At 42.4% G+C, this 27,040-nt stretch overlaps 2 protein-coding genes across 3 annotated transcripts in view; one reads left to right on the forward strand and one right to left on the reverse strand.

Annotated features, from left to right (window-relative positions):
* The window catches only part of LOC311241206 (branched-chain-amino-acid aminotransferase, cytosolic-like), a 33,576-nt gene that overhangs the window by 5,774 nt on the left and 762 nt on the right, over positions 1 to 27,040 (reverse strand). Inside the window, exons 3-14 of one of the 2 annotated variants that reach the window (XM_084329953.1) lie at positions 27,025 to 27,040; positions 25,764 to 25,830; positions 25,555 to 25,646; positions 22,903 to 23,007; positions 22,740 to 22,807; positions 22,281 to 22,377; positions 11,328 to 11,405; positions 8,855 to 9,055; positions 7,643 to 7,753; positions 5,951 to 6,070; positions 4,667 to 4,830; positions 117 to 259 (exon numbers count right to left, since the gene is read on the reverse strand). The exon at positions 27,025 to 27,040 is cut by the window's right edge and continues 82 nt beyond it. In XM_084329953.1, the coding sequence (XP_084186079.1) occupies positions 117 to 259; positions 4,667 to 4,830; positions 5,951 to 6,070; positions 7,643 to 7,753; positions 8,855 to 9,055; positions 11,328 to 11,405; positions 22,281 to 22,377; positions 22,740 to 22,807; positions 22,903 to 23,007; positions 25,555 to 25,646; positions 25,764 to 25,830; positions 27,025 to 27,040 (1,262 nt within the window). Of the gene's footprint in view, positions 1 to 116; positions 260 to 4,666; positions 4,831 to 5,950; positions 6,071 to 7,642; positions 7,754 to 8,854; positions 9,056 to 11,327; positions 11,406 to 13,559; positions 13,587 to 22,280; positions 22,378 to 22,739; positions 22,808 to 22,902; positions 23,008 to 25,554; positions 25,647 to 25,763; positions 25,831 to 27,024 lie in introns of those variants that run through there. The other variant, XM_084329952.1, reaches the window with a different exon arrangement.
* The window catches only part of kcna7 (potassium voltage-gated channel, shaker-related subfamily, member 7), a 24,236-nt gene continuing 23,066 nt past the window's right edge, over positions 25,871 to 27,040 (forward strand). Inside the window, 1 exon segment of the mRNA XM_084329948.1 lies at positions 25,871 to 26,388. The gene's annotated coding sequence lies outside the window, so the exon portion shown is untranslated.

Raw genomic sequence — 27,040 nt, forward strand, 5'->3', positions numbered from 1 at the left:
CAAGGTCCACAAACAGGGGGGGGTTACACACATTCCTCAGCAATGGCTAACAAGACACTGAGCAAACAGACAAGACAGTTCAACACACAGACAGACAAACAGACATGAGGTCTGACCTCCGTTTTCATTGGTCCAATAGATGAAGAGGTTCATGGTGCCAACCTCTGTGATCTCCTCATCCTGGCCGTACAGCCACAGGACCTGCTGGCAGCCCTGCTTCACCGCCTCGTTCTGCACCGCTATCGTGGGACCGTAGTTACTGGTGGGGGTGGAGAACAGGGGAGTATTATTGACACGGGGTGGAAAGGAATCCCAACCTGAGCATGACGTAAGAGCAAAATTTCAGACATTTCAAACACCAAAACGGCCATAAACAGAACTGCGTGGCGAGTGGCCTAGCTCAGGTACACGGCAAACAGAGGATCATATTTAAAAGGGGATTACTGTTATTAAGGCAACAAGCTACACTTTATGTTAGCTTTATAGGGAGTGGGTATAGTTTAAATGAACCCATTCACTCTGCTTGCAGAGCGTGTGTTTCACTCCATACATTAACCGTTTGCCGCCAATCTAATAACGCCAATAACGAGTTTACTCGTTTTTATGATCCGTTATTTCCTTTATTCGCTATTGGCATTCATAATTCATCCAGAAAGGCTCCGGGAGACTGTGGACTCTGTCGGATATTGCAACCGCTCAATACCGCCACCTGGTGGATTTCGGGTGAGTTGCACTCCACTCTCAACCGGATGGTGCGTTCTGTGGATCGGGGGAAATGTTCCGGGCAGAGCTATCTTGTTATGTGGATCCAGACAAACACTCTAGTGCATTGGATCGCTTTCGAGACGCAAGAATCAATATGCTTTCGCCGTTTATTGCGTCGTACAAACGGAAAATGGATCTAGCAGATGGAAGTCAAATAATTGGAATATTTTTTCTCCAGACTCATCGGCCACAGGTAAGAGGAATCTAACGTTAATTCCAGCTCGATTGTCCATTTATGATGTCCTACTAAAGAAAGCCGTTACTGACCATCAAGGAATCATAAACGACCCCCCCCCCCTTTCCTTCACGCATGATGGAGCATAATGTATACCGATCATATGCATTTGAATTGTTTAATATAGCGCGTATAGGAACGAAACGCCAATCGATTATGTATAATGTGCGTCGGGGCCTATAACTCGCGTTCTAGGAATTACTGCTCTAAAACATACTTATATTCACAAGGGTATTAACACGACAATGTATGAATGGGAAAATATAACGTTCCCACATCAGGAACGATAGATACCCGATGGTGAATGGGCCATAGTAATGTCGATATAGCTATAATATTTAAAAAGTTATAGCCCTGCAAAGAAGGTGAGCGACTCCATAGGCTTACAGTACTGGCAGTGAGAGGTATAAGATGCTCATGATGCGTGGCGCTCATTGTGTTAAGCACAAAAAAGAAAAGAAAAGGCTGTTCAACCACAAATCCTTTACTACTGAGCTATAATTGCTCTCTAGGGTGGTCCTCAACTAAATCAATTGTTGACTTGTTTAAATACTTGTTTAAAGAGGCTGCGAGTGCCTTACAAGAGGGTGGGTGATCCACGATTGTGTCAATGTGCACAAAATATGTCCTTTTTAACACTGACTCAAAAATTAAGAGGGAGCGGCTCAGAGCTACCTTATCAGTGAGAATTCCTACCAGATCCGCCATAGTGACCGTCGCCGTCTTTTGACAGCTTTTGACTGAGACTGACGAGATCCCATTGAGTTTTGTCCTGACAACCGGAACAGGCTCTGGTGTAGAGTGTGATGAGTCATGTCGGAATCGGGCCTGCGATTAGAGACTATATAGGTTGTATATGTATATTGTAACGTTCCGCCCGTTACTGGACTGTTCTCCCCTGCTCGACCTCTTCCCGTCCCTGTATGCTTGTTCCTCGTGTCCCTGGCCCTCAGTGTGCTTCCCCCCCTCTCTCTCATGCTCTCTCTCTCTCTTTCTTTTTCTCTCTCTCGCCCTTCATGTTCCCCTGTTAGGCTATGTGTCCACTCAAAGCCTTTTTTTCAAGGCGGACCGCTTTGAAAAAAGAAGAAAAAAAAGCTTCTAGCGTTTTTCTGGGTCTCCCCAGAGCTCGCACCAGCCGCTTCCTCGATGAGTTACATTGATGAGCGCGCTCCTTTCCAAAAAAGTTTAACTAGTTTAAACTTTATGAGCTGGGAGCGCTCCGCCAAAAAAACGCTGCCGTCGAGAGCTCATAAAATGCGAGGCGCGGCTCTGGGAAGAGGAGCGCGCCTGACGCTTCTCCAGCATAGAAATGAATGACAGAAAGAAGCTGACAACTCATAAAACGTCGGCTATGGACACAAGCCCTTAGTCTTTTGTTCCTGTTTGTTGTGTTATATTCCTAGTGTGTTATAGTCCTAGTGTTTTTCTTGTATTAGAGTTACTGTCTAGTCTTAGTATTTGGAATTTACTGTCTAGTCTTTGTAGTTGCTGTCTGTTAGTGGGTTCTCTATTTGGTGTCTGTAGTCTGCTTGTGTTTTCCCAGTGTATGTCTTGTCAGCCGGAGTTGTAGTTCTTTGTCAGCCTGTCTCCCCTCCCAGGTGTCTCCAGTGGTAATCATCTCAGGTGTTTCTCGTTTGTCATTTGTGTCTGTATTTGAGTTCCTCGTTTCATGTTCTCTGTGTGGGTTCATTATCATTTCTTATTACATGGCGTTTTAACATTCGCCGAAATGCTTGATTGTGATTGGTCAATAGCCCCTGACAGCGGTGAATAATTTTTCGATAACCACTGGTGATTATTGTTTTTCGCAGCTGGAGCAATCAAGCCCACTGACACACACTGTTTCAGTGCAATCAGACACACCTGCCGGCTGCCAGCGATAATAATAATCACTTTATTTGGGCTGACAGAGCCACAGAACAACTGCGTCTGCATTTGATCTCGTCTTGTCGATGGTATAAAATGAATTAGGTATATTGTTAGTAAGTTAGCCATGTAATAAGCGGGATAATGTATAGCTATACTCTGTCATTGTCGCAAAATAATTGACCTTCACTGACGTTTAAAACACCTCGGCGAGGCGCCTCGGTGTTCTAAACTCCGTGTCGGTCAATTATTTTGCGACAATGACCTCGTAGCTATACATTATCCCTTACTTATGGCGTTTTCACATTCGCCGAAATGCTTGCTTGTGATTGGTCAATAGCGCGCGTCAGAGGTCAGTTATCAGACAATGACCGCTGTGGGACAATAATGACCGCTGTGCGCAGCTGTTCACAATCAAGCCCCACTGACACACACTGTTTCAGTGCAGCCAATCAGACACACCTGCCGGGCTGCCCGCGATAATAATAATCACTTTATTTGGGCTGACAGAGCCACAGAACAACTGCGATTTGTCAAATGAATTAGGTATATTGTTAGTAAGTTAGCCATGTAATAAGCGGGATAATGTATAGCTTTACTCGGTCATCATCGCAAAATAATTGACCTTCACTGACGTTTAAAACACCTCGCCGAGGCGGCTCGGTATTTTAAACTACGTGTCGGTCAATTATTTTGCGACAATGACCTCGTAGCTATACATTATCCCTTACTTGTTGGTTCCTCTGCGCTTGTTACCCCGTCCATTATCTTGTTTTATTACATGGCGTTTTCACATTCGCCGAAATGCTTGCTTGTGATTGGTCAATAGCGCGCGTCAGAGGTCAGTTATCAGACAATAATGACCGCTGTGGGACAATAATGACCGCTGTGCGCAGCTGTTCGCAATCAAGCCCACTGACACACACTGTTTCAGTGCAATTAGACACTGCCGGTGTTCTGCTGCCGGGGAAGCTGCCGGCGATGACAGGGGGCGGAGCGACGAGCGGAGCCAGAACCAGTGTTGCGAGTCGATGTAAAATGAATTAGGTATATTGTTAGTAAGTTAGCCATGTAATAAGCGGGATAATGTATAGCTATACTCGATCATTGTCGCAAAATAATTGACCTTCACTGACGTTTAAAACACCTTGCCGAGGCAGCTCGGTATTTTAAACTCTGTGTCGGTCAATTATTTTGCGACAATGACCTCGTAGCTATACATTATCCCTTACGTAAAGTAAGTGTCTCCATGTAGTGTTTTCTTGTGTAACCTTTATTTAACTTTTTGCCCTCTGACAGCATTGGCTGAGAGGTTTTGTTTTGTGTTTTGAAAGTACTCTTGTTTGTTCTGCTTTAGTTTGTTATAAATTAAAGCTCTTTTGACGCGCTACCCACCTGGTCTTGTCTGCTCCTGGGTCCTATCACCACCACCACACCCAAACCGTGACATATATGTTGTATAAGTCAATGACGATTCCATTCCTCTCATCTGTTGCACTATAAAATCTATCTAAAAGTCTATACATTTATAGACTTTTATAAAGTGTAATAGGTATACACAATTGTTACTAATTTGGTCAGCAATAATTAGATATACTATACAAATTATGCAATCAATGTTAAAACGAAGGTAGTAATTCACTGTTACAATGTTTATAAATCCAATAACATAAATGGGAATGAATTCAAATGATAAATGTTGTCGATACAATATACAGTACAGTTTGAGTTCCACATTGACATTGTGACACATCGACTAGTTTTAACCCTCCCCCAATATGTAACGTGTGTGAAACTCACCCTCCCATCTTATACGCTCCGACGCCTCCTTTCCAGGCCCTGACGTACGCAGGGTCTGCCAGCAGGGAAACGGGGTTGAAGGACCCTGTGGCGAAGTAGGGTCCTACAGGGCCCACGATGACGAAGAGCAAGGCGTGTCCTGCTCGGGACACCCCCAAGGAGGGCTGAGGAGAGAGGAGAGGGGAGAGAGGGGAGAGGAGATGAGAGAGGAGAGGAGATGAGAGAGGAGATGAGATGAGAGAAGAGAGGAGAGAGGAGATGAGAGAGAGGAGATGAGAGGGGAGAGGAAAGATCGTTAGGAGAAAAAACTAAAGCCACATGGACACTGAAGCTAAAGGCGGTTGTCACTCCTCATTTGAGTGCTTTTAATCCTGTTCACACAGTTTGCTTATGAAGGAGAGTGACAACCATATTCTACAACTAAGACTGAGCGACTAAGACTGGACGACTAAGACTGAGCGATTAAGACTGAGCAACTAAGACTGAGCGATTAAGACTGGACGACTAAGACTGAGCGATTAAGACTGAGCAACTAAGACTGGAAAACTAAGACTGGGTCGACTAAGACTGGAAAACTAAGACTGGGTCGACTAAGTCTGGACGACTAACTGCTAGTTGGGGCAGTGGCCAGGGGTAAGAGGACCGGGGCAGAGTTGTCTCACCATCGTAATCCTATAATTCTGTCTAGTGACAGGATGTTATAACGTTAATGACCGTGGTAAAAATATATATACTCAACAAAAACAACATGAAGATTATAATAATAATTTATAATATTACAGTGACACAATCTATAGGCATATATACGTACTCTACGCTAGCCTACTTATTTATGTCATGGAAGAATGAAATAACAAAACCAATGCACATTTTGTTGATAGTTGCCAACTTGCTATGGTTATGGTTTCATTTACAGCTACTGGGAAACTGGTGGAGTGGAGTGACCCCTGTTGCTCATACACACAAACACAAACACACACAACCTCTCCACTCTGCCCTAGTGTGTACCCTCTCCATCATAACATTGGGTGTTACTACCCAAAAGTGCCAGTGTGTACATGGCCACGGGTCCATGGTCCCTGTTTCACAAAGCCAGAGTGCTGGTCTAGAATCTGTTTGAGACTGGACTGAATAAGGTCATAAAGACACATGGTCTTGTCCACTGACCTCAGATCAGCACTCCTCCTCTGGGAGGTTTTGTGAGTGTTTGTGTCAGAGCAATATTAATTTGAACCACTCCCCTGTACTATCAGGGAACTCAAGTGTCACACTGCTGCTGCTCACCTCGATTCCTATGAAGGTGGGTCTGATGTAGAGACTGGCGTCCAGGGAGTGAGGAACCCATTCCTGATCCACCTCCACCAGCTTCCTGATACACTCCAGCAGCTCCGCCTTGTCGAACAGCTAGAGAGAGAGAGAGAGAGAGAGAGAGAGAATTACTGCTGTAGTTTTTCCGCAGGCCACAACTCCTAGCAAGCTAAGGCTAGCAATCACCTGGCTATAGAAGTTATCCCAATAAAACCACAAGAAGGAGGTCATTTTGGAAGATTAAGGTTGCAGATCTCTTTTTCAGCTGGCAGCGCTTCTGAGCACTGGTTTTGGCTGCCGTTGCTAGGGTTGCTTCCGACCGAAAGCGTGGCTTTTTCTTTGTTTGAAACGGTTTCTTAACGCTAGGCGACTACTGAAAACCCATCAGAGGTGCAGCGCTCTTTTGCTAAAAGTTGAATATTATCACTAACACTCCAGCACATCGTTTCCATTGAAGCAAATGACAGAGAAAAGCTGAAAAGACAAGGTTATCAGTGGACATGTTGCAGCATTGCTCGCCTGCCTCTCCAATTAGTTTTGTGTTATGTCATAGCTGTAACGACCACAGATGCCTAGACATTAGGGGTGTAACGCTGCATCGATTAATCGAAATGCATCGATTCTAATGTGACGATTCAACTGCATCGATTTGAAAATGTTAGAATCGATTATAATCTAAATTAATCTAAATAAAAGAGAGAAATATATATATATTTTTTTTTTAATGTTTTTTTTGTGTGTGCGTATTGTTTTTATTGACCTAGTCCATTCATGCTGAGTGAATCAGTTCCCCCAGCCACATCAGAGCCATGAACAATGAACATTGAGTGCTCAGAACATTGAACTATCCACACACAAGCACACATGAACACACACACGACACGCACACTGTGCACGCTCACACACGAGCAGCCACTTAACACTTTAACATGAGCGGGCACACACTCATGTCGCACACACGCACACTTATGGCCAAAGGAAAGGACACTTTAAATTAGAATAACAGGAACAGTGTATTGCACTACCAAAGCTAACTAGCATGTCCCATATGCTCTGTAAATAACTATGTACAGATACCGAGATGTCACTCCATGTTACCTGTTACCTGTTTACTGCACAATGTTGTTTTTTCTTTTTGATTCTATTATATGTACCACTGTATTGCACATCGTTGCGGGCAAGACCACCCGCATTTCATTGTATACCTGTATGCCGTGACAATTAAAACTCTTGACTTGACTTGACTTGATTTGTGTATTCAAATTTTTTTTGGGAATTAACTGATAGAAAGTTTATCGAAAATGAATCTAATCGAATTGAGGTCAAATGAAGAGATTTCATGATGCATTGAATCGTTGCCTGAATAATCGTAATCAAAATTAATCGTTGTGAGGTCGCATCGTTACACCCCTACTAGACATGCTTCCTGAAGGAGGGGGGGTAGTGTAACGACCACCGGTGCCTAGACTCACTAGCCCTTAGCTAACGGGTTGTACCCTTTAGCTGACTGGTTAGCGCTGTCGCCTGTGGTCTGGGTGACCTGGCTTCCATTCCCGGCTGACCCCTGAATTCGTATGTGTGTGTGTGTGTGTGTGAGACGCAGTGTCCCCAGATGTCTTTTTAAGTAGATGGAACGTTAGAAAATGGGGAACTCAGTGGTGAACTCACAGGCAGGCAGCTCCGGTCCGCGCTGCGGTGCATCCTCTCCATGTTCAACATGGGTCTGAACAGACGCACGTGGTTATCGACGCCCCGGAACGCCTTCATTCCCTCAAACAGCTGGCGGAGAGATGGGAGGACAGGGAGGGAGGGAGAGAAACCACAAACACGTTAACAACTTAGTACAAAATGGACAACAAATATATCCCCTGCATATTTCTCAAGAGTTTAGGGAGATCAGCACTAGCGTAAGATCATTGTGATTGGAACACACACACACACAGCCAACACTAACAAATAATAGAAATAATCTAAACACAGTGCTCAAATCAAGACAAACACAAACGTAGCTTCAAAATAGAACAAATAGCCACCAAGAAAAGCACAGCAACTCATTAAAGTGGACTAATATGAAGGATGACAGCATCTGATAACACAATCACTTCATCATCATTGGCACAGCGGCCATCACCTCATGGGGCTTTCTCCGGTCATACATCCTTTCAGGCCATTCAGCATTGCCTGGATCGCTATTAACGCAAAGCACGGGTGTCCTTGAAGTCAACAGATATAGCTAGCTAGCTTGTTAGTTATGTTAGCTAGCTCGCTTATTCTTTTGCGGTAGCGTTCAGCGCCAGGTAGGCAGCGTATAATCACAACGAGGTAAAGCCAGCCAGACATTGGTCGCTATGGTAACCACTATGTGATCAGTGTCACTCATAGAAGTTTCGAGATAAACCGAATGTCGAGGACTCCGTCCTTGACAACAACCCTCTCTTAAAAGATGCTGTAAGTGGCATTTTGTTTGTGAAGATAAGTGGTCTACGTGTTAAAATAAGTGGTCTACATGTTAAAATAAGTGGTCTACATCTACATGTTAAAATATCTAGGGTTCTCTCTCCTTATTGGATAAAGTTGGAAGGGATACCAGGACATGTATTTTCTGTTTACTGCAGAGCGGAGGGACTGGGAGACCCATGTTACTGACCAAACACTCTATATCAGTGATGGCTGTCGGAATGTAGAATTGAACACATTATAACACAAAGAAAACACTTACAGCACCTTTAAATCGTTCAGACTTGAAGCACTTTTAATAATCAAGTGAAATGGAATGCGACTCAGCTTTATCGTCAGGCAAGCCTTGTGTACTATACGCTAGACAGAAATAGATGCGACGGAGGCCTACGCTATGCGACCGGACGACCGGTCCCCTCTCACCTCCACAGAGTAGTGCAGCGCAGAGGTAGCGGGGTGCAGGGACAGATTCTGAAAGGGCTTGATCTGAGGCACCTCCCACCCGTCTTTCTCTGACCAATAGATGGTCAGCATGTGGTCAGAGAACTGCTTGCCGAACACCAAGGTGGAGGGGTCAGGCTTAGGCTTGTTCTTTGTGTTGAGCTCAATGGTGAGGTCTGCTGCCTGAGAGGGGAAGGGGAAGGGGGGGGTTGGGCAAGACGAGAGAGAGAGCGAGAGAGAGCGAGAGAGAGAGAGAGAGAGAGAGAGAGAGAGAGAGAGAGAGAGAGAGAGAGAGAGAGAGAGAACAGACAGAACAAGAACAGAGCAAGCGAGGGATCACACAATGATTTTCTTGATCGTTATTGACAGGGCATGCTTCTTTTTTTCTTTTTCTTTTAACATCATAAGGAGCCAATCAAGCAATTAAACTGAATTAAATAGCGGCATCATGCGAGAAGTGAAGGGAAGTGAGAGAGAGGGAGCGAGGACACGTCGACAACACGAGAGTTCCTTCCTCCCTCAAGCGACCTGTAATAAACACACAGGGTTCTGTTTAAAACCCTGGGCAAGCACGGTCATGCAAAACTAGTACAACTGCCAGTCAATAGGCCTTTGACACGGTCAATCACTCCATTCTGATTGACAAGCTAAAAGCAATTGGTTTTGATAGTCTATCAGTGAGCTGGATGCAATCCTACCTTGAGGGGAGGGAACAGATGGTGGAGGTAAACGGTACCCTATCCCCCCCCCTCACAGTGAGCTGTGGTGTTCCACAAGGAAGCATACTAGGACCGCTACTGTTCCTAATTTATGCAAATGACATGTCGTCAGCTTGTGACTGCAACTTGTTCCTGTTTGCGGACGACTCAGCCCTGCTGGTCTCTGACAAGAACAAGTTACAGGTTGAAAAAACCCTCAGCTCGGAACTAGGCAGAATCTGCATATGGCTCGCTGATAACAAACTATCATTACACATGGGCAAAACAGAGTCCATTCTCTTCGGTTCAAATAACAAACTCAGCAAGACCGACGGCTTCTCAGTTACAGTGGGTGACAATATTGTCACAAGGAAAGATGAAATTACCTACCTGGGGTCCATCCTAGAGGCTAATCTCTCCTGTGACAAAATGGCATCCAATGTAATAAAAAAAGTCAACCAACGAACTCGATTCTTGTACCGGATCTCCTCTCTGGTAAACAAGAACACCCTGAAGACTCTGGCAGGAGCACTCATTCAGGGGTACTACGACTATGCTTGCACCTCATGGTACCAAAGCACCTCAAAGGCGCTAAAAACAAAATTACAAACATCTCAAAACAAACTGGTCAGACTACTGCTTGACCTTACTCCTAGAACCCACCTCACCCCTGCCCACTTCGACAACCTAGGATGGCTTAGAGTAGACGACAGAGTACAACAACTTGCAATGGGCCTGGTCTACAAGATACACTACACGACCAAGGTACCCATGTACATGTCAAAATACTTCCCAAAGGTCAGTGAATACCACGATCACAACACCAGAGGGAGCTCCACAAATCATGTCAAACCCAGATTCGGCTCAAATAAGGGACTAAACACGTTTCGCAATTATGCCACATCAATGTGGAACGCCCTACCCAAAGCTGTAAAGGAATGTGGATCACTACCCACTTTCAAAACCTCTCTCAAGGGACACCTACGGGAGACTGCAATTCAACACTGGCCCCTGTAAATATCCTAACCCAATCATTCCAACCCCCTCCAATGTACAGTCATTTACCTAGTATGGTTTTGTCAATAGTTCAATGTACAATTGTGTTTGTTTGTACAGTGTCTCCTCCCCCCCCCCCTCAATGTACAGTGTTACTTGTTTATACAGTGTGCCCCCCGCCCCCCCAACCACCTCCAATGTAAATTACCCAGTATGGTTGTCAATATCCCAATGTACCCAACCCCCCCCACCCAACCTCCAATGTACAGTTTCTACGTCAAATGTATATACTCCCTTTTCTTGACTCCTTCTGTATCACAAACAGTACTGTATTTGCAAATCTGGTATGTCATAAATGTATAGATGTAGCAGTACTGACTATCTGTATGTCATGTATGTCATATATGTCTATATGAATTGAAAATGGGGGACCCTGATGGAAACAAGACAAACGTCTTTCTCAGGTCTGCATCCCCTTAACAATTGTATGTATTGAGCCGTACTGTATTGTACCCATTCTGCAATCTGTTAAATAAAGTTTTCATTCATTCATTCATTCATTGGGTGTGTGAGGCTATAGCAAGGAGGTCTACAGGCCTCCAATTCGTAGTTTTAAAAAGAAAAGAGTCCCTGCTGCGTGTGATCGCTAAATAAACACACACACACGCCGGGAGCACGTCGAGGAGTGGTGTGCCGTGTGGTCGGTCCTCTTTGTTTGTCCTGCACCTGGTTACCCGGGTGGATGTGCGTGCTCTCGTTACCTTGAAAGAGGAGGAGCTGGCGAACCGCAACGAGCCCAGGGAGAAGGGGAGAGCCTGGATGAAGCGTCCATGGAGTGCCTGTGGAACAACGGAAAACTCACAACCTCAACAGCCGCTCATGCTGTTCTCACGACATGTCACCGCATGCATTTCCAATGCCATAATTGGAGCCCATTGGCCACGGTTGTCTTTTAATGTTGATCACCTGTTGTTTGACTACAATCGCCGGTTGTTTGACTACAATCACCTGTTGTTTGACTACAATCACCTGTTGTTTGACTACAATCACCTGTTGTTTGACTACAATCGCCTGTTGTTTGACTACAACGCCTGTTATTTGACTACAATCGCCTTCTGTTTGACTACAACGCCTGCTGTTTGACAGTTTGACTACAATCACCTGTTGTTTGCCTACCAAGATGTCTACTACAATGATGATGGTGTAATGGGATAATACTATACAATCAAAATGAGGCTTATGTATGTATGCGTGTGTGTCTGTTTCCTTGTGTTCAACGTTAAACTTAAATAAATAAATAAAATTAAAATCTAACCCTAACTAACCTTACCGTCATGCACTTGTCCTAATAAACTAACCTAGCACTCGACACCTTGATGAACATTGTTACTCAGCTGTTAGAGTTGTGCCCTTCCTGATGACTTGTCGACCAGATCTTGTAAGTCGCTTTGGATAAAAGCGTCAGCTAAATTACTAAATGTAAAAATGTAAATGTAAACTACTGCGCAACCTTATACACTGTACTTAAATCGGTAACGTATTTGGAACATTACAGCAAATGGCTTTCTTTATTGCAATTTGCTATCCAGACCATCCCCTGGTTGCAACTAGCCAACTAAGCACCATTTATCTATTTTGTAAAGTACTGAAAGCTGGTCAAATGTAAGATTTTAAAAAGCATTGTTTTTTTTGCCTAAAAGAAACATTTCAAATCGCCTTACTGCCTTGTTGTTACAGGCATACAGAGGCTATTTGCAACATACTGTCTTTCAGCCAAGGTGACACAGGCCTGTCACTCAAACTTATGGGGACAGGGGACAGCCCAAGGCCAGCAGACGCGCCCATTTCCCACATTGGTCGCCTGTAAGTGGGTGTGTCTTCAGTACCTGCACTTTCGTGTGTATAGGAATACATACTGTAGATATAACGACAGCTGGAGCCAAACAGTGTGCTCTAAATAGTATCACACTCTCTCTCACCCACGCACACACACATAAACAAACACGTGCACACATTTTAAAAATATATTATTTACCATATAGATGTGGAGTATATTTTCATAATCGAACAGTGTGCTTTGAATATTGGAAATAAATACTTTTTGAAACGTTCTTACTCCACTGCGAATCTGAATAACAGGTCAATAACAATGACACAATTACTGTAGCATAATAACTCATATACCTGTTATCTGTCTAGTTTTAGTCATTCTATCAAGAGCTCAATCAAATCAACATGAGAATGAAAACGTGTCTCTATTCTACTTTTATTGGGGTGGAGTGGAGCTGTAACCCAGTTGTTTGCGTTGGGCTCACGGATTGTTTTCAAACCGATTGAGCTCTTGATAGAATGACTAAAACTAGACAGATAACGGGTAGTTATTATGCTGTATTTATGTCATTGTTATTACTGACCTGCTGTTATTCAGATTCGCAGTGGATTAAGAACGTTTCATAATAGGACTTGCGCATCCAAGTGTGGCATATCTGATTCTGAAAAAGCATCCCTTCCAATAAGCCAGGCATTATTAAATCGCATGCACTGCATTTTTATTTCGCTATACAAAACAAGCGAGCATTGTTGTTGTGTCCTAAATGATACGTGGAAGAAGGCGAATATTACATCATCCAAGTTATCTTTTTATTATGCTGGCGAGTTTAGTTTGTACCAGAGACAACGATGAAGTGACTGCTGCTAGTTGAGATTAACTTAAAATATATATATATAAGAATGCAAATAAAGTTGTGAAAGTGATATGATGATAATAATAATGTTGTTATAACATGCAAAGGCATTCCACCAACCGTTTCCCCGTGTTGCTCATTGCCGTTTGCACGCGAGCCAACATGTCAATCTGAGTAAAAAGAGGCAACTAAAGATGCATTATCTAGCTATTATCGATGACCACACTGCTCATTCAATGTTAATCATCTACAGAGAAGGCACACATAAACAGACAATAATAAGAGATAAACGTTGATCTTTGGACTCACCGTCCTCAGGGCTGCCATTGCCGCTCTACGTCAGAATGAATGAATGACAATAGTTGTTCGTGCAGGAACAAATCCCGCGAGCGGATGTCTTTTAGAGTTCCGGTATGATTTGAGCGTTTATCCAAGAAACTACTATACTTTCCACCTTTAGATGTATTATTATTATTATTATTATCATTAACTTTTTGCCTTTTAGGAATTTACTTTTATAAATTGCAGAATTATTTTCCACTAATATTATAATTCCATAATAATAAAAACAAATATTTGTAACTATCTGGGGAATAATATATCCATACAACTGAGATTATAAATAACGATGGAAAAGAAACGTCTCTATTTGTGTCTTTAGAAGAAATATGTATTTGCAAAAGCGTAGGCCTACAGTCACCTGACTACACCGACAGTGACCTGTCAGAATAAAGAGTTAATAGGAAATAATTTGTAGGCGTGACAAATGCTTAACATGTGGTTGGACCAAACAAGTAGGATGGGGAAAGGGGAGGGTCAATCGAGTTCAAAGAGGTTAATGACGATTGGTCTATGTGTGGGGAGTGGCAGAAGTCCTGTTGTTTGATTGGCTGTGTGGTGCTGAAAGGTTGGCCATAACAAACACAGCAAACCAGTGAGTTAAAGTTACCATTCATTTTATTGGTTTGAATACAGTAGTAAGAGATGGCCTAAGATGGTCCTGGAAAAAAAAAGTAAACATTACACTTTGGTTGTGGTTACTGTGTCATTAAACAACTTGGTTAAATGAGACATGGCTATACAGCACGAGAGCCTTTCTGTTGTTGGAAGAAGCAGAGTAGGCCCCCAGGTGGTTACGATGTGATCTGACTCTTGAAGCCATAGTTGAGCTCTGCTCCGCCACTGAGCATCAACTCTATCCCGGTGCAGAAGGTGGCGTCGGCAGCCAGGAACAAGGCCGCCAGCCCACTCTCAGCCTCGCTCCCCATTCGTCCCATTAGCTGTTGGGGGGAGAGGAGGAAAAGTAATAATTGCAGATATAGCAGTCAAAGTGATCTCTGATCCTTATGCTCCCAGGATCCATTATCCACCCAAGCCCGACACCAACCGGGTGTGTCCTGGATGATATCACATTAGATTAGATTACATTAAAATGTATTATCATTATAGAGCACAAGTACAGTACAACAAAACATTTGTTAGGCATCCAACCAAACATAGTAAAGTGCAATAGTGATATACAACGTACAGGTGATTAAACTGGGTATACAATTATTACTACTGAGTGTAGTGCTAATCAGATGTATGTACATAGTTGTAATATAATATGTACAGCGACGGGTATAAAGACAGTATGGTACTAATCATATTGGTCAGCAGCGTAACTAGTAAGAGTAGACCGGGATATGTATAGTATATATTATATGTATATATAGATATTTAGGTGAGAGCTTCAATGCTAGCGGCTATATTCTTATTATTCTCCTCGTAGACATGTACTTCCACTGGTGGTTTGGTTAAAGAGTAACACCACTCAAATTAAGAATATACAAATATGTTTTGGCCATGGTCTAAGAAAGTTCAGTCAATATTTGTTAGCATGAGCTGCTCTCCCCCAGGCGGACAACAAAGAAAGACTAAAGACTGTTTATTGTTTATTACCTGTAATAGTCAATGACTCAGTAAACACAAATTACACTGGCTCTATTGTCCTATGGTTTTTATCTCATTTACGTATTTATTTTTTTGTCCTAAATTGTATCTTGTTGTAGCATTTTGCATTTTTAGATTATAATTAGATTAGATTTATTATTAGATTATATATTGCCTATATTTAGCATTTCGTTTTTTTTAGATTATATATTAGATTAGATTTAGATTATTATATTATATATGGTCACTATATTTATTGTAGGGCAAAATAACTGAGAGGGCATGCATACCCTCATCGCCGCACCTTGTTGCCCATATGCGCATGTCCAGAGTTAATTATATTGTATATTGTTTACAATGCCTTTTTATTCTATTTTTATTTTTACTTCTCCACTGTAATTCTGTGACCTGTACCTGTATGTCTTCTACTACCTGTACCTCCCCTCCCTCCTCCCCCATGATGCTATGATACCTGAATTTCCCCAAGGGGATCAACAAAGGAATCTATCTCATCTTTATATGCTTATAAACAACAGTTAGGTCACAGGCAGAGAGAGAGAGAGAGAGAGAGAGAGAGAGAGAGGCACGATTATAGTTGGCCATTGTATAAAAGTGGAATTGTATTTCAAAGGGGAACACCACCCAAATTAAGAATTCCAATGTGTTATGTTCATGGCCTAGGAAAGTTCAATCAATGATGAGCAACTCCCTCTCCAAAAGCCAGAAACCAGACAAGTAAGAATCAAACTTGTGATGTCATCAGGTATAAAGTCTGGAGCTGCTCCATTGACAACGGACTGATTTTGTGGAACCCACAGAATGTTTGTTTGCGTTTTTATACCCAAGTGAGCTTTATTGTATAGTAGTGTCCTCAGCTCTGAAACAGAAAATGTACCTATGAACTCTGGGTGTTGTCAATCAAATCTTCCCCAATTAATTGTCTACGGAGCAGCTTTAGACTTTATACTTGACATCTCATTCTTGGATTTGGGAGAGAGTTGTTCATATTTACAAATATTCTTGTGTACTGTTTTAGACTGTAGGAATGTATGAATTCTGAAATTGGGCGTAGTTCCCCTTTAACTTCAAGGTATCTTGACAAGACATACCATTTCCCCCCAATGTTTTAGAAATGGTTCGGGAGCTGAAATAGCACACTTTTTAACTGGTTAATAAGTGATAAACCCTATATCGTATTTCACAAAAATCTTCATAGTATGAAATAACTATAAACTCACTAGAAATACTAATTTAGTAATGTTAGCTTTGCTCGCCTTTCACAACACATTGTTTATCGAAGGTTTTAAATTTAGAACAATTCAGTATTACAAAATAATTTATCATATACTATGCCCTCCCAAAATACAGTAGATAAAAATAAAACAATATATACCATAATAAATGTGTTATTTTATTTGGACGAATGCCCCATGAATTGAAATCTGAAACAACCCTGTCCCATAATAATGGGGGTTTTCAAAATGCTGACGGGTTCTCTACGGGGCCTGTCACAAACACCACTCGTCTGCGTTTCTTCCACCATTAATAATGCAGTGGGTGCAGACAGTGCAAGACGAGACATCCTTATCTTTCAGTGCAGACATACACACCCTGCTGAGTTCAAAGACCCACCTAGTTCTGTTCCACCTTTGGACAAAATTAAAGCGGCACTTCACCAAATCTTTATTTTATTGATCTCAACACACATCCAAAAACGCAAAACAGTTTTGCGCACATTCATTTAGTTTGACAGTTAGTGAGAGTAAATTAGTTTGAATATGGCCACCAGTGATGTCATCAGAGACATTGACTCCTTGTGTTGTGTTGATTACAGCTCCATGACATGTTTCTAGGTAAAGGTGCAAGGTGAGTGGAGGTGAATAGGCTAATATGAAAATTGAGCCAAACCTCTCAGTAAGAGCAGGTGCAGGCGTTCGCTCAACCAGTTCTGTAAACACACCATCGCATAAACCTCTAACACTTAACAGGTAAGCCATTAAACTCGGAAATGTAAAGAATGGATTAGAGCTACAACACAGTCACAGCCTGAACTTCCAATGCCTCACATTGGGGGCTCTATTCTCTCCTTGTTCATGCTTCTAACGTGGAGGTTAAAACCCATTATTCCCAGTTGTCCTGAGGATGGTTTGTACTTGTTGCTCGTACCATTAACCGCTGCCATTTTCAAAGCCTTTTACCTCTTTCTCATCACCCTCATGAAAAGGTATCATGGTAGTTTGATGGTCATTTCAGTTTCACCATGATACCAGTCGTAGAAATAATTTATTGTCATTATTACACAGCACATGTACAGTACAACGAAAAGAGGTTTGGCATCCAACCAGAGTGCAAATGTAACAGTAAAGTGCAACAGCAATATACAATGTACAGGTAATTAAACTGGGTACAAAATATATAAATTAGTACTACTGAGTGTAGTGCTAATGTATGTACAGAGTTGTAGTATAATATGAATGAATGAATGAATGAATGAAAACTTTATTTAACAGATTGCAAAATGGGTACAATACAGTACGGCTCAATACACACAATTGTTAAGGGGATGCAGACCAGAGAAAGACGTTTGTCTCGTTTACATCAGGGTCCCCCATTTTTTATTCATATTGACATTTATGACATACTCAACATACATGACATTTATGGCATAGGGACATATAGGTATTTAGTACTGATACATTTGTGACATATGCGGTATCCAAATATACAGTACTGTTACTCATAGATCCTGACAGAGTATATACATATGATGGGGAGGGGACTGTACATTAGGAGGGGGTGGGTGGGTGGGAGAGAATATATACATGTGGTGGGGAGGAGACTGTCTATTAGGAGGGGGTGGGGGGTTTGGACATTTATGGTGGCCAGTTTCTAATTGCAGCCTCCCGTAGGTGCTCTTTAAGAGCGGTTTTGAATGTGGGTAGGGATTCACATTCCTTTACAGCTTTGGGTAGGGCGTTCCACATTGATGTGGCATAATTGCGAAACGTGTTTAGTCCCTTGTTTGAGCCGAATCTGGGTTTAACATGATTTGTTGAGCTTCCTCTGGTGTTGTGGTCGTGGTATTCACTGACATTTGGGAAGTATGTTGACATGTACATGGGTACCTTAGTCGTATAGTGTATCTTGTAGACCAGGCCCATTGCAAGTTGCTGTACTCTGTCGTCTACTCTAAGCCATCCTAGGTTGTCATGTACAGGTAGTACCATAGTCATACTGGCCAGAAGCATAACTAGTAGGAGTAGGACATGTACGATATATAGTAAAAGTAAAGGGGCGACAGTGCTCGGGAGGTAACGCAGTCGTCTGGTAATTCCAGAGATTCCCAGTTCGATTCCCGCTCCTCCCGGGCAGCGTGTCGAAGTGTCCTTGAGCAAGACCCTAACCCTAACCCCTCCCAATGAGGAGGTTGGCACCTTGCATGGTCGCCTCTGCCGTCAGTGTGTGAATGTGTGAGTGAATGGGTACAAATGTGAGGAACAAATTGTAAAGTGCTTTGGATAAAAGCGCTATATAAATGCATCATTTACCATTTATGTGCAGGTAAGTACGGACAGGTGTGGATAGGTATGTATGCGGTGAGAATATATATATATATATGCAGTGGCGTTGTGCAATATTTCGGGGCTCCCCCGCAGGTCGGACCATGGGGCCCCGCCCACTCCCTTAAATCAATAATAAAGTGACATTGGATAGACATCGCAGCCACTTAAAGCTTTTTTTAAATGTTAATTTTTTCAGGCATCATTCATTGACAAATACAAGTGGCTTTGTATTTTTTGTAACATGAAGGTATTGTAGAACAGCCATATCATAATCTGAGTTCACACAACGGAACGGTTCACATAACATAATTCTGTAAAAAAGAAAAGTAGCCTACAAAAAACAAACAAAACACAGGAGTCAGGAGCTGCTTTCTATTGTAGTAGGCCTATTCTTTTATACGAGCACGTCTCCTGGCATTCTTCTGCGCAAAGTCCAACACTCTTTAAATCTAGACTGCGTGCGCGTCGGCTCTCAATACTAGAAACGTTAATAATAATAATAATAATAATAATAATAATAATAATAATAATAATAATAATAATAATAATAATAATAATAATAACAATAGCTTCATTTTATATAGCGCCTTTCAAAAGACCCAAGGTCGCTTTACATAGGGGGGAAAATAACAAAAGTAACAAACATAGTGGACAGACACACATAATGTTGTGCTGGCTGTTCGGTGACAGACCGTCTGCCCATCACCTCCACCAGCGTGGAGAATAGGAATAAATTATTGGCAGGGTCTCTCTAAAAAGATTAAAGAACACAAATTCTCTCGCTCTCATTTGGCAGCATGTGTCGTTTATGATCCGCGGAAACATAATCTGACCATTGACGCGCAAATATCATCTGATAGTTTTACGAGAGAGTTGGGGTTTTGGACCGAGGTCCTAACCAGAATAACTGACGTTAGTACACTAACACTGGCCTCTCGCAACTCTGCTTTCAGGAGTCAGTGAGAGAAAATAGGTGATAGGATAATGGTAATTTCTTATCTACCATAGAACTTATGGCACGTTATGCGCACAATTTAAACCATGTACTAAAAAATCTACGGATTCGATTCCAATTGCAATGTAACCTGTAGCCTACTCATACTGGTTATGGCGCCCTCTGCGCCCTGTTCCCACGTTACGAAATCTAAGAGGATAGCCTACAGTGGGGGCAGGGCCCCCTAAGCTCCGGGGCTCCCCCGCACCGCGGGGGGTGCGGGGGCCTCCCCTACGCCACTGTATATATGGTATATACAGCATTATTGTATATGCTATCATATAGAGCAGTGTTTCTCAACTGGTGGGTCGCAAGATGTGCCATTTTGGGTGGGATGTGTGTAAAAAGCTGCTATGTTAAGCTAAGAAATCTGCTAAGAAGCAGATATAATTTATTATTATTTTATTTCATTGGGTTTTTAGCCCTAGTTGCACTTTTTTGTGTTTATTTCATGTTTTTAACAGTGCATGAAAGATTGTGTATTACTGCAAAAAAAAAAAAATGTGTGGTTCAAAAATTTGTGTCGCGACTTAATGACTAAGGAAAATGTTGGGTCCAGAGGCTAGACCAGTTGAGAACCACTGATATAGAGCTATCTACATCTGTACATATTCCTTATCTACTCTTACTAGTTACGCTGCTGGCCAGTATGACTTACTAACTAGTGTATTTATACCTATACCACTGTACATGTTAATACTACAACTCTGCAAATACATCCGATTATCACTATTACTCAGTAGTACTAATTGATATATCTTATACCCAGCTTAATCACATGTACATTGTATATTACTATTGCACTTCACTGTTACATTTGCACTCTGGTTGGATGCCAAACCTATTTTCGTTGTACTGTATTTAATTGTATAATAACAATACATTTTAATCTAATCTAATCTTAAATGTTTTTTATAACGTCATGCATAGCTGTGGTACCATTTCTGTATGTAAATAATACCATGGTACAGTCCAAATTAAACCATCATACTAATGGTGTCTAATGGTATTTCCATCATTTTTGGTCACTACCATCATCATCTGGTAAAAATGATGGAAATACCATGATACATTTTTGTAAGGACATTGCAGAACCTTGCAGGACCTGCTGACCAAGAAAGTGTGCACACATCATAAACTACAACACACATCGCAGAATCTTCACTATGCTTAAACGGGGAGTGACACCAATTTTAAGAATTCACACAATGTTCTTCCTGTCACAGAGGAGGTCAGTATTTGTGAACACGCACCACTCTCTCTCCTAAAGCTAGAAATCAGAGAGCAAACCCTCCAAAGCGGCGAAGTCACTGGGACGTAAAAACCTGGGGCAGCGCCAAAGACAATGAGCGGGGCTCTGACTTTATGACGCCATAAAGCGTCTGTGTGCACTGACCGCTCTCAAGGGCCCCTTCACTTCAGATCCAACAATGCAGGGAAAACGTAAGCTTCCCCCTTTTTAACGGAGGGGCAGTTGCATTGGGCTCCAACAGTTGTTACCACATGGGGTTTGCAATCGCGCAAGATGGTGATCACAGCAGACGACAAGGGATTGAGGAAGAAGGGGGGCGTTTAAAAAGCTCACAGCATGATGTCACACAAATGGCCCATTCACACAGATGTCGGATCTAAAGTGAATGCGCTTATGAGGCTTATACTATAATTCAGGCTTATTCTAGAAGGTCTGAACCAGAAATATACTGATTGGAGGGTTCTCTGGTTTCTAGCTCTTAAGAGAGAGAGTGCTGCATTTTAACTGACTGCACTTTCTTGGGACACAGGATATGTGGATTCTTAAACCGGGTGTCATTCTTTCCCCTTTAAAAAAAATATTAGCCATTAGTTCACAGGACTTGCAATGTGACCACTGATGCTGATGTCCACAGCTGGAATGAACTTTCTATAACGATCAGAGTTGTCTTTCAGATTGTAATCGCTAGTCGTTCTGGTAATAGTAGCCATTGTGACCCAGGTATGCCATTTTGAGACCATGCCAACTTCAGATCATTACTGCACTCCACACAACAAGACGTGCTCATTAAAGATCAGCGTGGGGCTAATCCTACCGGTGTAATAGAACTCTTAGGGATAATAGTCCACATCCTTTGCCCCCCCCCCCCACCTCTCTCTCTCCAGGTGTCCATAGTGTCAAACCCCCACTCAAACCTGATGTTTATTGTCAACATACTAGTGGCAGGAAACAACATTGTCAACATTCTTTCACTCCTCTAGATTACTGTGTAGGGAATGTAGCCTTGTTTACAGTGGATGTCTTTGATCAATGGGTCAATAAAGGAATATCTTGTCTTATGATTACATAGCCTATAGCTGCCGGTGATTGTAAGGAAGTCTAATGATAATATGGTAAATGTAGTAAATATAAACAATTAAAATCTTTTGAGGCAATTAACTAGATATAGATAGATAGATAGATAGATAGATAGATAGATAGATAGATAGATAGATAGATAGATAGATAGATAGATAGATAGACAACAGCATTGTTCAGTGTTTCATAGATTGGTATCTATAGGAACTTGCCTGTGCGTTCTCTCCCGCTCTAATGGTTGCTGCAGGGTCTGCCGTCTGTCCTGCCAGATCTTGCCACAGCGGCGTCATCACGTTACCTGGGGAGATACTGCAACAGATGGTGTCTTTTACACATAGGCTGTGTTTTCTAAAAGCAGCTGGTTTTCAACCTTTTTGGATCTGTGACACCTAAAATCCAAGGGATGCCTGTTTGTGACCCCGAGCATAGAAAGAATGATGGATGTTTGACCCCAAAGAATGATTTCTATTCCCCCCTTTCTGGCTTTAAATGACTAATTAACTTTAGACTGCAAATGTTCATTACTTCACAAGAAAAAAAAATGCTTCTATACCAAAAAAAAAGTAAAGGCGTGTGTAAAGAGGAGGAGCCGAGGAGGCGTGTATATACATGTTGTAAACGGTCAGCAGACAGGCAACTGTAAATCTCAGGTGGTGAGGAGACCAGCTCACCAGTTCACCCTCACTTGGTGGCGACTCTCATCGACAGCCATAGCCTTTGTCATGGAAATGATCGCCCCCTTGTGGAAGAAAACGCACACAACACAGGACTAATTTTGACTTCGTGACGGCAAGGCAAACGATGACGCCACTTGGCCAACTGTTGTAAACTCACCTTAGTTGCCACATACGGTGCCGCATCTCTCTGACCGAGGGTGGCCACCAGGCTGGACAGGTTGATGATGTTCCCTTGCTGCCGTCGCAGGTGCGGCAGGGCATACTGTAGAGAGAAAAAGGAGAAGAAATCCCATGAATTTAAATATTCTGCGCAACCATTATATACTGTACCACTTGCACCACTTATTTGTATTTACTTTTATTTAAATGGTAAATGGTTGCTTTTTTTTTATTTATTCTGTTAATTGTTGCTTTTTATTCCTTTATGCTGTGGAGCAAACAGAGTAAGAATCCCATTGTACTTGTTGCATATGGCAAATATAACAATCTGAATCTGAATTAAAAGGATGGTACAGTGATCTTGGAATCTACAACATAAAAATGTTTCCTCGTCACTTATAGCTGACTATGTCGATGATCATCACCAAGAACAACGCTATCCGTGAGACCACGACACCAACAACTACAGTTGAAGTACCCTTGAGCAAGGCACTTCATCCCCAACCCATTTCAGTAGTGCTGCTCAGTGGTATGACAGGTGTGAATGTGTAACCCTCGCTCTCCCTGCAACAACACTCCCTTGTTGTTTTAACAAGGTCTTAGGTAAAGTTGACACGCACGCACGCACGCACACACACACACACACACACACACACACACACACACACACACACACACACACACACACACACACACACACACACACACACACACACACACACACACACACACACACACACACACACACACACACACACACACACACACACACACACACACACACACACACACACACACACACACACACACACACACACACACACACACACACACACACACACACACACACACACACACACACACACACACACACACACACACACACACACACACACACACACACACACACAAAAGGGGGGGGACTTTGGAAAATAAGTGAAAAAAATTAACCAAAATAAAGAGTTATAAAAAAATATATACATTTTCAAGATGTAAAGCAAGTCAATACAGTGCAAAAGAAAAAAGGCAGCAATAATAATCTCTTATCACAAATAGACGTCCCTTTAGTCCATCCAAAAAGCGCTTTCAACAGTGTTCTGTATTTTGAAAGTTTTTATATTTGATATTGCTTATAATATAAGCAGAAAATGTAAGTATTTGTTAGCAATCAATGGGGGCATGAAGCATGCCTATGAAATATAACATGCTGCAAATTCAAAAATGTTCTGCTACAATATAAAAGAAAACGTGCTTTCTGGATGGATTGAAAGCAATCCCAATTTCTGACAAATCAGATATCGGCCCTTTAAAAAATTTGAACAATCCCTTTAATTCTATGGATATAAAAAAGCAGTGTCGTCTCTATAGCGACAGCCAGTGATCGCTGAGTAAGAACAACACCAACTGCTTGGGCCTGTTCATTGGCATTCTTGCCAGTTGCAGGCTTTATAGACACACACAGCCCCAAACACAAAAATGGCTGGGCCCCTGAAAAAATACAGTGAATGGGCCGTCCCCAAACCTGCTTAACTCATATTATACGTTTATTGCCGGGCGTCCATGGGCCCCCTCTAGCAGCCGAGCCCCAGAAACCTTTCCCTGGGCCTGGTCTACAAGATACACTACACCACTAAGATACCCATGTATGTACATGTCGAAATACTTCCTAAAAGGTCAGTGAAGTCCACGACCACAACACCAGAGTGAGTTCCACAAATCACGTTCAACCCAGATTCGGCTCAAACAAGGGACTAAACACATTTCGCAATTATGCCACAATAATGTGGAACGCCCTACCCACAGCTGTAAAGGAGTGTGAATCCCTACCCTCCTTCAAAACCACTCTCAAAGAGCACCTACTGGTGGCTGCAATTAGAAACTGGCCCCGGTAAATGTCAAAATCCCCCCCCCACCCAACCCACTCCAATGTACAGTTTCTTCCCCTTTGGATGTATATATATTTTTTCTCTTTACTCTTTTTCTTACACAGTACCGTATATTTGTATGTCTTGTATGTCATAAATGTCTTGATGAATTGAAAATGGAGGACCCTTATGTAAACAAGACGAAAGTATTTTTCTGGTCTTCATCCTCTTAGCAGTTGTTAGTGTTGAGCTGTACTGTACCCATTCTGCAATCTGTTAATAAAGTTTTCAATCAATCAACCCCCCTTCTTCCCTCGTATGGGCACACACACACACACACACACACACACACACACACACACACACACACACACACACACACACACACACACACACACACACACACACACACACACACACACACACACACACACACACACACACACACACACACACACACACACACACACACACACACACACACACACACACACACACACACACACACACACACACACACACACACACACACACACACACACACACACACACACACACACACACACACACACACACACACACACACACACACACACACACACACACACACACACACACACACACACACACACACACACACACACACACACACACACACACACACACACACACACACACACACACACACACACACACACACACACACACACACACACACACACACACACACACACACACACACACACACACACACACACCATTAGAAGCAGGACAGGACCTCTTACTTTAGAGGCCAAGAAGTAGCTGACGAGATTGAGATTGAGCAGATCTCTGAACTCCTCAGCAGTGGTCTCGTCAGTAGGTGTGTGTGGAGGGTCTGTGGGGCAGAAGGAGTCAAGAGAAGATCATTTAAGTGTAATAACGACATCACAAGAATGTCCTTGTGACCGCATTGTCTCTTGTCTGTCCAGAAAAAGAGACGGTATGTACTCACGCCACCCTGCATTGTTAACAAGGCAGTCTATCTGTCCGTAATGCTCGACCGTCACTGCAATCAACCTCTGTGGAGAGAAAGTCACTTTATACAAGACATAACATAAACATAACGTAAAGGGCCTGGAACAATCTTAAAATCACAAGATCGATCTTTTAATCTATGCTTTTCTTCCAGTGTGTGTGAGAAGATCTTTAGTTAAAGGTTATTTCTAGCACGCCTCCCGTCCAGCAGGTGTCTCTCTAGACTCTTGACAGAGTCAAGCCTAATTGAATCAATATCAAACTGAATCGAATAGGGACCTTGTGGATCGAAAATCCAACCAGGCAATCCATGCAGTTCAAAGCAGTTGGGCAGAGAGGGTGGGGGAACCGGTTAGACACAACCTCAACAGATCTGGCAGTATAGTCTAATCCAGGTGAACAAACAGAACACGGAAGCATACAGAACCTGTTTGGGGCTGAGGGAATGGACTAGTGTTCAAAAAGGATTAGGGCAAGCTGTTGACTGATGAAGGACTTCGGCGTATAGCTTAAGAAAACGAAAAGAAAATGAATAGAAAAATGTAATAACAACTTGAAGAAAAAAGAAAGCAAGTGCATCGCAATCAAGGAGTCGGAACGAGGTGCATGGATAGTTCGCGACGTGGCTTTTGCTGTGAAAACTGTGCTGGTAACCAGGTCACTGTCACGAAACAGACTCAGGCGCTTGTTAAATGGAGGCCTCTTTCTGAGCTTAAAGGAAAACTCCAACATTTTGGGAAATTAGCTTATTTGCCATCTACCCTGGAGTTAGACAAGAAGATACCTACCTTTTTTGTCTCTCTGCATGCATTAGGCTTAGGAAAGCAACAGTTAGCCTAGCTTAGCGTCAGTCACTGGAAGTAGGTCCCTCCATTAGCCTAGTTCCCAACGTCTTCCTACTCCTACTGCATGCACAGAGAAGAAAAAGGTATGTATCTTCTTGTCTAACTCCAGGGTAGATGGCAAATAAGCTAATTTCCCAAAATGTTGGCGTTTTCCTTTAAAAGAGAAGCCAACTACTTATCCTGGTATAGAGGCATCACACTGGTCTAAGGTCATTTACTTTTGTAAATAAATAGTTATTCAGCACAATCCTCCTGTGAAGGGATTGTGGGACAGCATTCAAGCCACACGGCCTGTGAGTCTCTGAGGACTTAAAGACAACATCTCTAGCAGCTCTCTGAAATGGGAATTATGTCACCTGACTGCAACATTATAGGTCCACATAAACACTTCACCTTGATTTCCTCCTCT

This window comes from Notolepis coatsorum, assembly GCF_963971535.1.
Source record: "Notolepis coatsorum genome assembly, chromosome: 14".
NCBI classification, from domain to species: domain Eukaryota; kingdom Metazoa; phylum Chordata; class Actinopteri; order Aulopiformes; family Paralepididae; genus Notolepis; species Notolepis coatsorum.